The following is a 13,649-nucleotide window of genomic DNA, read 5'->3' as shown; positions in this document are numbered from 1 at the left end:
TTTTTATGCTGTATTAATGACTAAAACGGTTTCTCTTTCTTTTCCTCTCCTCTCTCCCTCTCTCCCTCTCTCCCTCTCTCTCCCTCTCTCCCCCTCTCTCCCTCTCTCCCTCTCTCCCTCCCCAGTCTTTCTCACTGTGTTTCCTCTAAGGCTTTTTTTCCTCAGATTTTTTCTCCCCTGTGTCTGGATTCAGTCCAGGGGGTAGAATGAGGGGCCCATCTTAAACTAGGTGTAAAGGTACACTTTCCCAGATTAGGAAGCAGTGGATGGAGAAGGGGAGGGGGGGGTCATCAAAGAAGTCTCATGCATTGGTGTGTAAGGCCATCTAATTGCTACAGCAGCAAGTCTCTATGCACACACGTACCAAACACACACACACACACATGGTCCACAGAGTAAGTAACATATTTTACTGTGAACTGCCAGTTCACTTGGTAAATGTGGACTTAATTATTGAGATCAATAAGAAAAATGGCAAATACTCGACATGTGTGTCTCTGTACGTGAAAATGTGTTGGTTTGATGTTTGTTATTTTTGTATCCACAAGCATTCCAACTAGGAAGTGCAACTCCTCAATACCTGTTAAATATGTATCATGTCTGCACACACACGCACAAACACACAGGCAGACACACTTGCCTATTCATGTGCATTACAAGTAAAAAAAAACTCTCTCATCAGAACATTCCCAACAGCATTAGAAAAGTCAGAAGGGAGAGAGGAGGACAGAGAGAGAAAAGGGCAGAGAGAGAGAGAGAGAGAGAGAGAGAGAGAGAGAGAGAGAGAGAGAGAGAGAGCAAACAGAAACGGTGTGTTTGTGTACGCACACATACTTGTTTGCGCATGAACAGAGATGAGGGAGGGGGGGGAAAAGAGAGGGAAGGAGACAAAAGTGAGCAATTACCACTCCAGAAAGGGTCCGCTTGGTTCCAGCCTCTCCTGGTGTTATCGGAACAACAGAACAACAAGAGCACCAGCCACGGGGGGAGAGCGTGTTCAATCAAACTCACGTTGACTAGACCTCACATAGCAATCTCCAGATATTAGTAACTGATGCTGGCATGGCCCAACCCGAGCTGTATCATAACCCTGGTCATAGCTACACCTTTGTGCATTTTAGGTTTGGCGTGAAAACATGCAATGAAGATCTTTGATGCACAAACACATGGTCAGTGTTATTGCAACACATTTTCACCATCTCACAGTCAGTCCTGTGCTATTAATTATTAAAGAAGTGTTCAGGTGTCTGTGTGTGCGTGCATGTGTTAAGTGTGTGTCTGTGTGTGTGTCTGTGTGTTTTTGTGTGCGTGAGTCTGTTCTCCTGTTTAAGTGTAAAATGTCTGGATTGAGACATGCTTCCTTGATGACAATTTCCTCTAACTTCTGAGAGGGTGTGTGAGTGTGTGTGTGCGTGTGTGTCTATATCCTCAAGGCGAAAGGGACATTTGATATTATCGAGACGGAGAGAGAGAGAGACAGAGTTGTGTGGAAGAAAGAACAAGAAGCATGAATAATAAGGTAAAAACATCCCTCACATCAGCAGTGCACATTTGACATGAGCCTGGCACGCTGGCACGCTGGCAGACAGCTGGCACAGGGGGAGACATTCTGACGAAACACCATTCTCTGGGCACAGTGTCAGACATAGGGAGGCGGATAGCTGAGTTGAACAGGAAGTCAAATTGGCATGCCTGTGTGCGTGTGTGTGTATACAACGAATGTGTGACAATGTCTGTATCTGTCTCTATGTGTGAATCTGTCTGCGTTGGTACACCTGTGTATGTGTGCGTATCCGTATGAAGGCGAGCGCGTGTGTGTGTCCTGGTAGTCGATGCACGCCTTGTAAGGTGCTCCTCAGAGACAGAGTGTGGCAGTGAGTCGGGAGAGAAGCAGTGGTGTTTGAGGTAAATATCTTTATAAATATAGCAGTGCGTCTCATGAAATATTCAGGGAGTTCTGGTGAGACCTAGGTCAGATATGACTCTTCCCCCCCCCCCCCCTCTCTCTCTCTCTCTCTCTCTCTCTCTCTCTCTCTCTCTCTCTCTCTCTCTCTCTCTACTCATGCTGCACACCTGTTAGCAGTGTAAACCTTGGCAGACTTAAAGATGGATATAAGAGGGGGACAGGAAGATGGTCGGAGCGACAAACAGAAGGAGAGCGTCGCTGGGTTAGGAGAGGAAGAGAAGACTAAAGGGTACAAGTCACATCCAGGAAATCAAATCATTCTTTGGACAGAATCAAGGACAAAACAAAAGGGACTCAACTGCAATTTCAATTGTATTATATAATAGACGCTACAAATTCCAAAGCCACGATTTCCTCTCCTCATTCAGCGGCATCAAGACTCCTCTGCTCTTCCTTCCCCTCCACAACACTGAGGTTCGCTACTTTACATTCCAAAATTGAATGACTTGTTTGCATCAAAAGATGCTCAACCTTGTGTTGTCTTTATTATTCCAACTATTCAACTGAACCGGTGCCTCAGTATAAAACACACAAGCACACACGTGTAGCCATCAGCGACACACAATACACATCATATTTAAAAAGGTGCTTTCAATCACCTTAGAAAAGGGTTTCTGCGTTTCCATTTTGATCGTATGGGAATGTTTTTCATTCTTTCTCTCTCTTCCTCTCCAGCCCTGTTCAAGTGGACTGACGTAAAATATCTAAATTAAAACCCTGGTTGACAAGTGTTTAAGAGGTGCAAACCACCATGTCAGTTACTGTTAAAGCTCTTTGTGTGCAGGGTCTGAGGGAGGCTCCCTCTTTCTCTCTTTCTCTCCATCTCTGTCTTTGTCTCTCTCTCTCTATCTCTCTATCTCCTTGTTTATTTCTTCCACCCAGCCTGAACCTCTCTCTCAGCATGGACGCATACGAAAACCACTTCCTCTCCTATCTACGACAACCACGCAGGCCTCCAATCAATTAGCAATTATTAAGCTGTACTCATGAAAACGTTCAAGATGCTCTCAGTCAGTTATTCAGTCCATGAAGGTATGACCAAAGACAATTACTTTTCTCCTCCTCCTTATATGTTGATTGGTTCAAGATTGATTATCTCTCGACAATCTCATTGGTCTAAAATCTGGGAAGATGTTTTAGATCACCCCACGACTTCAGTGTGTGCAATACAGTGAATATTTGATTTAATTAAGGCTTATTAAACATAATTGCATTTCACTGAAACTTAAGACGGCTCCAGATAGCGACGTGAGAAACATTTGAACTCCAGCCTCAAGTGGTTCCTCTTCAATAGCGCGGGTAGATAACATTGACTTCCCTTGCCATGCGAAGGGAGAGGGAGGGAAGGATTTTTGTTTTTGTTTTTTGTTTTTTGTTTTTTTTGTCTATGAAAGAGTATGTGGTAGGAGGTATAAAGGCATTACATTTACATTACATTTAGCAGACGCTCTTATCCAGAGCGACTTACAGTAAGTACAGGGACATTCCCCCGAGGCAAGTAGGGTGAAGTGCCTTGCCCAAGGACACAACGTCATTTTTTCGCACGGCCGGGAATCGATCTGGTAACCTTCTGATTACTAGCCCGATTCCCTAACCGCTCAGCCATCTGAATCCCCACTCCGCATTAACTTTCTCTGCACAGTACATACTTTCTCTCTGAGTCTATCCCATACACCTTTAGATCAAAGAACTATATTTTTTCATATAAAAAGCTTCAAGGAGAAGAGTTACAGTATGCTTCCACCCCAAGTGATCTAGAAAAATGAAAGAAATAAGAGAAGGAGAAAGAAAAAGAAGAGTATACAGAGAAAAGAGTGTTGGAAAGGTCTTCTCTGCCATGTGGTCTACAGTAAATCCATGTCTGATGTTTATCTCCAGCACAGGTAAGAGGAGAGGAGATACGGGAAGGCAAGGCAGACTTAAGGTGGATGTGCTGACAACAGAGAGCTCTGAGTCTGATAAACAAGTTGCCTGTCTGCCTGTCATAGTCTATTTTACTGATTTATAGCCACCAAAACAAAGGTTTTCAGAATATGTAACACAATTCATGTCACTTTTCCAAAAACGGCACCTGTCATGTGACAGGAAGTAAGTGTTGAGACCTGCCCCTTCCCTTGTCAATCAGCCGGAAGGTTCTGAGGCAGTGATGTGGTGGGAATTGGCGTATGAACAAAGCATCAGTGGACTCCTGACTGCCAGCCCGGGCGACGTGTCCGGGGTCAGATGGAGAGAGGCAACTGACAAAACTGGTGTAGTGGAGACACTAAACAATGTAGGTGCCACCGCCCCCTCAGCCCTGTAAAGTGATAATGTTGTTCCTCCAATCAGATTTTTTTGTGATTTTGTGAGCGCTGAAAAACATCTCTCCCTCTCTCTCAGTCTTTCACACTTTTTTTTCCCTCACTAGAAGCTGACAGATGGATATATTGAGGAGAGAAAAAAAGAAAAAAGAGAAATTCATGAAAAATTATCAGTGCTTTGGAGAGCAAGGATACGACACTTCAATTTTTTTCCAAGACTGGCTCGGTGTGAGAGAGTGTGAGTTTGATGTGTGTTTGTGGATGTACTGTGTCTGTGTGTGTGTGTGCGTCTGTGTGTACCTTATTTTTTTTTCATTTTCCATTTCATGTGGGGAACAAATGGAAGTGGAAAGGTTTAGCATAAAAGAATACTTTAACCTGCTGGGAGGCAATTACAGAGCGTTGTCGGCTACGCGGGCGCTGGCGTTTTAGCCCGGTGCACAAGCTGACATTCAGGCTTCTTAATCACTTTCTGAGGACGCCTCCTTCTCAGTATTTCCTTGCCTTGACACCAGATTCTTTCTCCTTCTCCCTTCCACTCCTTCTCTGTTTCCCCCATTCAGTCTTCCTTGATCTCACTAAAGACCCTTCCTAACGAAAACTTAACACAGAGAAAATAACCAGAAATGGTTTTCAAAGGCAAAGTCATATTTCACTGTACTTTTTTAGTATTTTCTAGAGGTGGCAAGAGAATGTGCTCAAAATAAAATGTGAGCTTTAAGAAGAATTTTGTGCTTTTTGGAACATAATTCAAGTGGAAATTGTAAAATACTGAGGGTTCATTTGAAAACATAAAATGTTATTACTGTAATATAGTTTACTGTTGGTGCAGTACACATCCAATTGAACCGCTATAATGTTTTGATGAATATGAATGTTAACCGAATAATGCTTTTAATGTGAGAATTATTGCTTAGTATGTTATTAAGAAATATTGTGCACTTTCACTTTCAGACTTAAGCACAGCTAATACCAGACATTGAGTTATTCTCACAAAGTGCAAACAATAATATCTAGATTATGTTAATAAAAAAGCTTTTTCGTAAACAAAATTCATACACATATACATAATGTGTCTCATTAATATGACCTCAAATTAACAATACCAATCAATTAGTGCACATGCGTGAGCAGATTTCTGAATACTGCAGCAGCTGTGTCATATCATTAAGTAGTGGCCTATTTGTGTCCTTTCTATATTACTTCCCCCTTTGAGAATATACGTGTCACATACATGTCAAATGAAGCTTAAGCTTATTTTTTTGCAAACATTGTAACAGTCCTCCAACAACAACACTGAATATGTATTTGCTGTGAGTCAAAAACATATTTGTCATGACATTGCCCAGAGAGCAGTTAGAAAGTTGTATCTTGGCCAGAAGAGAATGGGTCAGGACAGGCCTCAGAGGTGTAAGAGAGAGTGGTTGTAAAATATTGATGAATTCCCCTCCCCCCCAAACAGTAGTTTATAGCTTGGGCAAAACCACAGGACAGCACACTTAGGAGCTAGCTACTCAGTAGCTACATGCTAATACACTCAGAAGTAGTTGTACTAGTCCACTCAGAAGATATAAAGATACATTAACAGGTATAGATAGTAATACACTTAGTACTGCCGCACTACACATACTGTAGTGTGGGGAATGTGTTGGTACTATTCAAATATGTTGTATTGTGAATGTCAGTGGGTCTCTGACTCTGCAATGAAAGCTTGCGTGTTTTCACTTCCAATGGCTGTCTGAACAAGAAAATAACAAATATTCGATCGGATGATAGGTAATTGTTTCCCTTCCTTTTATCAGGAACATTTAAACTCTTGAAGTGTAACGACAGCTTTGGATAATTGACCTCTGGTGCCGCAAGTTAGCTTCATAAATAACTATTTCAGACCCAGCTAGCAACAAAAAACAAGGACAAAAACGGTGTCGTAAGCCTCTTCCTGCTCCCACCTCCCCCGGTGATCGTCCATGCCGGAATATTATTTTATGAGCCCCATTTCACTGAGTTCCCTCCGGGTTCTATGCGAAGGACTTGATGGGCGCTGTTTTGAAAGATAACTACTCAAGCTCTTCTTCCCTGCCTGCAGCTGGTCTCAAACTAAACTACCTCTTTACCCCACAGAATAGGAAACTAGACTCTTTTTAATCCCTTTTCTTCACCCCCCCCTCCTTTTTTTCTTTGCCTATTTGAATTTTAATGAGCTTTTCACCTTTTTAAGCAGCTGGGCTTAGTCTGGATTTCTCACTGAGAGTCAGGGCGAGTCTCTCCTTCTTTCTTTTTGTCACATTTGAAGCAGTTTGTTTCAACCAGCCAGTCCTGGGGGGGGGGGGGGGGGGCGTAGAGGCCCTGAGTGGGTAATGTGTAGGTCCTTCTGCCACCACGCCCCCCCCTTCCCTCACTGTCTCCCCCATACCCACCCATACACACACACACCACTGAAAAACGACCCCTCTGTATTCACACCCTCTCCCACCTCCCTCCCTCTCCTCTCTGTCTCTTCATCTCTGGGTAAAGTACACCATCACAATCTCTCCAGGAAGCCCTCTCAGTCTACCAGAGAGGTAAATGAGCATGTGTGTGAGGGAGGGAGTCGGCAAGGTGCTGTTGTTGTGTGTTTGTGTGTGTGTGTGTGCACATGTAATAGGCTGAGTAGACGAGGAGAGGGAAGGAGGCATCTCTATTTTGTGCCCTTGTTACTGAGAACGCGTTTGCCTTTTTCCCCAGTGCTGAGTATGGCCGAGACAGAACGGAAGACTGACAGACAGAGAACCAGGAAGTGAAAGCCTATGACACAACCAATGCCAAATAATCCCAGATCATATTTACTTTCAATCTCCTTCTACCTCCCTCTCCCCAACACACGTGTTCGTGTCACGCCACGCCCTATCCTCAATAATGATTCTTTGGAGTGCTTGTATCTGTGTGACCCTTACCTGCTGGAACGTTCTCTTGCTTCGGGCAAATTCCTTTGCTGGGCGTCCTCCTCCCTCCTCTCTCTCGTCCCTCCTCGTCCTCCTCCGGTGTCACTTGGATTCCGATTTCCACCGGTTCGACCACTTTGCGAAGCTCGCCGATGCCGTTGCGTTGGTGGTGGGGATGATGATGGTGATTCTGGCTCAGGTGATGCGTCTGGCGGTGGTTGGGCTGCGAGGACAGGACGCCGTTCCCTCCACCGCCCCCTCCCCCTCTGAGGTCGGTCATCTTGTCGTAGCAGCCGGCGGGCGCCAGGCCGTGGCACTGCTTCTTCTTGTGTTCGATGAAGAGCAGGATGTCGCCCAGCGGGAAGTTGGTCTGGCACTGTCCGCAGGTCAGGAGGTCGTGGTCGCCGCGTAGCTCGGCCGGCAGGCCGTCCACCAGGCTGGGGTCCAGGGGGTGGGGCAGGCCCAGCGCCAGGGCTTGGGCCTGTGGAAGGGAGAGGGCGTGGGAGAGAGGGAGGGCCTCGGAGAGGATGGCGCCACCGTCCACATGGTCAGTCTCTGCTGCGAGACGGAGGAGAAAGAGACAGAGAGGGGAAGAGAGAGAGAGAGAGAGAGAGAGAGAGAGAGAGAGAGAGAGAGAGAGAGAGAGAGAGAGAGAGAGAGAGAGAGAGAGAGAGAGAGAGAGAGAGAGAGAGAGAGAGCAGGAGGGAAGGGGAAAAAGAGAAAATATTATTAAAGTTGCATGCTGAAAGTGTATTTCAGTTGGTGATATCTAAAACGAGACTGCTTATAACCTCTTTGTGTACACGTTCTCTCAACATTACAAGGTAGGGGCTACAGGAGCTCATCTTTCAGGCAAGTTCTGTACTTGTATAAAGATACAGTAGGTCTTGCTTCACAGTGGAGCAGAGAACTCCTGGGTAAAGACTCGGTAAAGACTGTTTTGCTGAGGAGACAGTTATTTTCAGTTTCCCCTGATTGCCGCGACGACCACACACCTGGCAGAGCCTTCTCGGTGTGTGTGTCTGTGTCTCTCTTGCTCACACACACACACACACTCAGGCGAGTGGCGGACATTTTGATAAATCTGCATGTGTGGGGCTGGGAGCAAGCAGAAAAGTCACAGCGCTATAAATATGCAGCCTAGAACTGGAGACAGAGGGATGGAGGAAAAAAAAGAAGTGAATGAAAAGAGATAAAAAAAATCTAGATGCACAAAGTAAAAAGAAAGACAGAAAGAGAAAGTAATAAAGGAAAAGAGGAGCGAGAGAGGGAGGGAGGAGTCGAGAAAGATACAGAAATAGACAGAACAGACAGGAGGCGAAGGAAGGGAAGATGAATGGAGGGATTGCAAGAGGAGAGGTGTTTGCACGGCCGCCAAAGCATGAAGCTATGCAGATGTGCAGGTTGAGTCCACCACCTAGATAAACAGAACCTCAAAGGTTGTTCTTTGTCACACACACACACTCTACCTTTACCCCACTGTCCGTTCTGCTGTCACAAGACACTCTTTGTCTCAGTACACTGAACATCTCCATTTATATCCCCCCCCCATACCCTTCATTTTGAAGTCACATTTGAACACTTCTCTAACATAACATCTCTAATGTCCGGGTGCCATCACCACACTGCGTAAATGCCAGGTGGGGGTTAACGAGAAGCACTCATTAAAGAAGGCAGGGAAAAGCCTGCCTGGGACAGTGGCAGTGTACAGTACACTCACCTCTTCAACCAGAGCAGCCACACAATCACACCATCTCACAAATCATACAATCACCCCTTTAGCTGACAGTTTACACACACACGCACACATACACACACGCCCTCGCTTCTCTCCACACTTACATCTTCACACACACCCCTCCCCGCCTCTGAACTGTTAGAGATGAAATAAACTACTTTTTCTGACGGACGGTTTTCTCACAGGGCGCCATTTCCTGCGTGTGTTGTACTGCGACCCTCCTGACCTCGACTCGCCATAGCGCATGTCTTCACCCTGCACCGAGCACTAACCTCAGCTGCAGCTGTTAGCCTTGTTCTGAGCAGCCCTGAGCGAGTATGAGAGTGTGTGTGTGCTCGCCTGAGTGAGCCTGTGTGTATGTCAAAGCCTTTGATTGTGGCAGGCTGTGTGTGTGTGTGTGTGGGGGGGGGGGGGGGGGGGTGTGCGTGCGTGTGTGTCCTACTGTATTCGACCACTCTCTGGTTCAGGTTTAAGCGTGCAGAGAGTTCTGTTTGTAGATGCGTGAGGCCGAACATAAACTGTGATGCTATCGCAGGAACTCTGGGTAAGATGTTATCCACACACACCAGCGGCAGAAGGCGGGTAGAGGAATAGAGGAGAGGGAGGGAGGGGCAGGGTGAGTACCGAGGCAGAGAGAGAGAGAGAGAGAGAGAGAGAGAGAGAGAGAGAGAGAGAGAGAGAGAGAGAGAGAGAGAGAGAGAGAGAGAGAGAGAGAGAGAGAGAGAGAGTGAGGGAGGGAGGAAAGAGGCTGTTTTGGTGCCATACTTTAGTCATCACCACAACGATGATATTTGACAAACACAGAGGAAGAAACACCTTGTCACAAACAGAAGGGTGGAGTCCTGGAGGTAGGATTACCAGACCAGGGGGAAAACACAGGGAGGCAGAAGAATCAGAGGCAGAGCAAGGCAGAATCAGAGTCAGTAGAACAGAGCTCCAAGAGAGCCTCGGAGCCCCTGGCAGTGTGCTCAGGTAGCCCTGTTTACATCTCCCCCAGGACTCGCTCTCCTCTCCACTAATTTTAGATGATGGATCACCACCAAGCTGGCCACCCTTCTGCCATTTGTCCACGCTCCAAATTATAAATGCAGACAGATTTGTAATGTCAAGCTGCAGCGGCAGGCTCCAGATGCAGGAGCCCACCTTTGGCATCCATGTTGATTTTTGGCACAGGTTTATTTTCTCACCGTCGGCATTGCCTGTTCGATTTGCTTGTCGACGCTAACGCTGTTAAAGGGAGAAGGTACATTTCCTCTCATCTGCTTCTTAAGGGCTTTCGTAAATGGCAACTGAAAATGAAAAAAAAACGGCTGACAATCGTGTCGCGTCGTGTGAAGGCAGTTTGTGTTTCATCCACGCCGGATGATTTGACGTGGGTGAGAGGATCGCATGCAGCGTCTGAGGAGGGGTGGTCATCGTTGGTCCACTATGCCGGCATCTTGTCTACGTGTGCAGGACATCGCTCTGTACATGCAACCACTGTGTTGTGTTATAAGACAAGGGGGGGGGACATCAGCTGGCTAGTCTGTGTGTTTGCATGCCATGACGTGTGTGTATGTGTGTGTGTGTGTGTGTGTGTAGGCCTGCGTGAGTGTTTGCATGTGTTCATGTTTCTGTCTGTGTGTGTGTGTGTGTGTGTGTGTGTGTGTGTGTGTGTGTGTGTGTGTGTGTGTGCGTGCGTGCATATTTATGCCACGGCCTGATCCTAACGACACCCACACACAGATAGTCAGAGAGCCTAGGAGCCCTGCAGGCAAGACTGGGCCATCTGTGCATCAAATTAGGCTGCAGAGGTTCACATATGTAAATGAACAGGCCACAGAGATCAGCATACAACAACTCGCGCTAAACAATACTGGAAGAAGACTGTGTGTGACCTAGAAAGTTGACCACTCCAAGCCTCGGCTCACCATATGGAATATAAGCAGCTTAGAACGTCTCCACTGCTCCGAAAATATGTTAATTATTATCTTAATTAAGGGAGATGAATGTGAAATCCAAAGTATTGGAAATACTGACGAATACAAAATGTATTTCCTCAATGATGTCTTATTTGATCACATCACTGAATGTAAGTATAGTATGGCTCTGTTTGACAATGTGAGGGATGGGTTGTTCCCTCTAACTCATTTTCTTTAAGAGAGCTTCTGAAGACTGCCAGAACAGCTCAATCCAAGAACGCATTTCTAGGCCAAGCTAAGTCAGACGAGATGGGACTAGTCTAGACTAGACTGTGGCTGCAAGTCAACAAAACCAGTAGTATTCAAAACATGAACGGACGTACACCTTAACTAAGAAGAATGCAAATTGCCTATTTGTCTTTTACAAATATTGTGAAGTTCAACAAGCCAGTACAGGTAGCCACTGGTGGGTGAACGCACACACACACATACATACACACACAAACAAACATTTATAGCACCCTTTCTGTACCACCCTGGATAACAACACTGTCTCCTAGGTAACAATCCGACTCACTCTCATTAATCATTCATCAAATACTTCATCTAATTCCAGGAAGAAATGTCAAATGGCATTCATCTTTGTCCAGCACACACCCAAAAAGGGACGGGGGGGGGGGGGGGGGGGTTAGCTGGACAGGGAGCTGCAGACATAAGAAAGCTGTCTTGATAGTTCAGTTCAGGAGACATTGAGTAAAAGTCTACCCATTGTGTAGGCTGTAATGGTAACCTATAGTATTGAAGTTCCTGGGTCTTCTAGGATGTTGAGACCGAAGTGACAAGGTATTTTCCAATTATAATTTTTGTATGTATCTCGGTCACACATAATTTGTCAGTTGCACAAGGTGGCCTTGCAAGTCTTCATCTATGCAAATAACAGATGCAATGATAAAGAAAGCCCCAAACTAAGACCTCATTTAACTTACCTAATAAGGTGTTGAAGTGACTCAGAAAGATCATGCGATTTCCTGGTGGTAACGTAAGAACAAAAAATCGACATATGTACAGTAATAATAGGATGTGTTTAAAAATGATAGGCAAAACAAGGTATTTTCGCGAGGGCATGGAAAGGTGCTGTTGCTGCATTGTTAACCTGCCATTTTCTTGGCGCTGAGAAACTCCCATGATACACTTTGAGATCCTAAAGGAGGAACACAATTGCTACTGACAGGTATTTGGACAATCGTAAAGGAAGTCAGGCAAGGATGCTCAAAATGCCTGCAGAGTTTGGTTCCAGTTGGTTATGTAACTAACACCTCCAGCAATAGTAGCGATATTCTCAGCTAACCTTTTCGCCACGGTCATCTTTCGGCGCGGAGCGGAATGTCAACGCGATGTTTCAGAATACACGTCACGCCATTTATGTACTATGATTTCCCCCTTTTGCTATAAACACCGTTAACTAAGCGAAACCACTCAAATTTGCTATGCGGCAACATGCACAGATAAGAAAGCCAGTCTAACAAACACAGAGCTGATAACGTTTAAACTCCAACTGCTTTTTGACTTTTCTCTCTCCCGTTAAGCTTTTGATACGAAGTGAAGGTCGTTTATTTGAAAAGACACATATTTTCTTTCTTTATACTGATTTCATATTGTTTTATTTATTTATTAAGAACTAAAACTGTACATTTCACCATTTAAATCATGAAAGCTTCTGGCCAGATCTAAAATGTATTCTTTGCTGATTAAAGCCATTCATAGTAGTACATTTGTAGAAGAGGAAGGCGGTCTGGAATTGAATAAACCAAGAGAAAAGTCCTAATCAAACTATAAAGGCAAGAGTTTACAAGTGGGTTTATTGTTCACTGCTTGTGGTGGCGTCAACGGCTAGGCTGTTGACATCTGAGATTGGAGACAGATACAGCACACACACACACACACAAGACATATGACAGACACACCTGTCTGGCGCACAATTCAAATGACTCAGAGGGCCAAAGCCAAGCATCTAACCCCAGTCTAATATTCACCCACTGTCAATCTTGGTCTCGCCAAACAAGCCTGTTAGTCTGCATACAAACAGATGCTGAGTAACAGTATCACACAGACACACGCACACACACATAAGACGCACACATACATACATACATACATACATACATACATACATACATACGTAGTACATCCTCATGCACAGCCCAACTAAAACACACACACTAATTCAAACCAGCAAACACACACACCCTGCCCCATTCCGTCTCTGCCAAATCTCAGACAGCGATAGGAGACTGTGACAGGGTCCATACGCGAGCCCGGGAGAGACAGAAGGCGTTTGGACAAACCCTCCAATTCATCCAGCACACAACAAACAAACAGGCCCAGAGAGATGTCACCGCGGCTCAGAACGAGGCACCGTGGCCAGGCTACAACACCCAGCCACCCTGGGCCTCTCCCTGCAGCTGTGAATGGAACATGAAACATGTGCTAGGGGCGGGAGAATGTCCAGTATGGCCATATATGCAGTACAAACAAGATGTAACACATACAACACACAGTAATCTGTTCAAATGCTTACTGTATTTACGTGCATCTATCAACAATCCCACATGCTGACAAACATTTCTTCCCAAACTGAATAAAGACTTATACTCCAAAACAAACACATTAGTGTTGTGTGTGTGTGTGAATGTGTGTGTGTGTGTGTGTGTGTGTGTGTGTGTGTGTGTTGTGTGTGTGTGTGTGTGTGTGTGTGTGTGTGTGTGTGTGTAACAAAGGCAAGATGGGCGTCATTACTGTGGACAGTTAAATCCTCTTGTTTCC

At 45.4% G+C, this 13,649-nt stretch overlaps 1 protein-coding gene across 3 annotated transcripts in view; it reads right to left on the bottom strand.

Moving 5' to 3' along the window:
- Positions 1 to 13,649, bottom strand: part of bcl11ba (BCL11 transcription factor B a) — a 52,916-nt gene that overhangs the window by 30,811 nt on the left and 8,456 nt on the right. For 2 of the 3 annotated variants that reach the window (XM_062469735.1, XM_062469737.1), the window contains exon 2: positions 7,200 to 7,745. In XM_062469735.1, coding sequence (XP_062325719.1) covers positions 7,200 to 7,745 — 546 coding nt within the window. The remainder of the gene's footprint in view (positions 1 to 7,199; positions 7,746 to 13,649) is intronic. The other variant, XM_062469736.1, reaches the window with a different exon arrangement.

Source organism: Osmerus eperlanus, chromosome 9, assembly GCF_963692335.1.
Source record: "Osmerus eperlanus chromosome 9, fOsmEpe2.1, whole genome shotgun sequence".
Classification (NCBI taxonomy): Eukaryota; Metazoa; Chordata; class Actinopteri; order Osmeriformes; family Osmeridae; genus Osmerus; species Osmerus eperlanus.
This window is presented reverse-complemented; position numbering and strand designations above follow the sequence as displayed.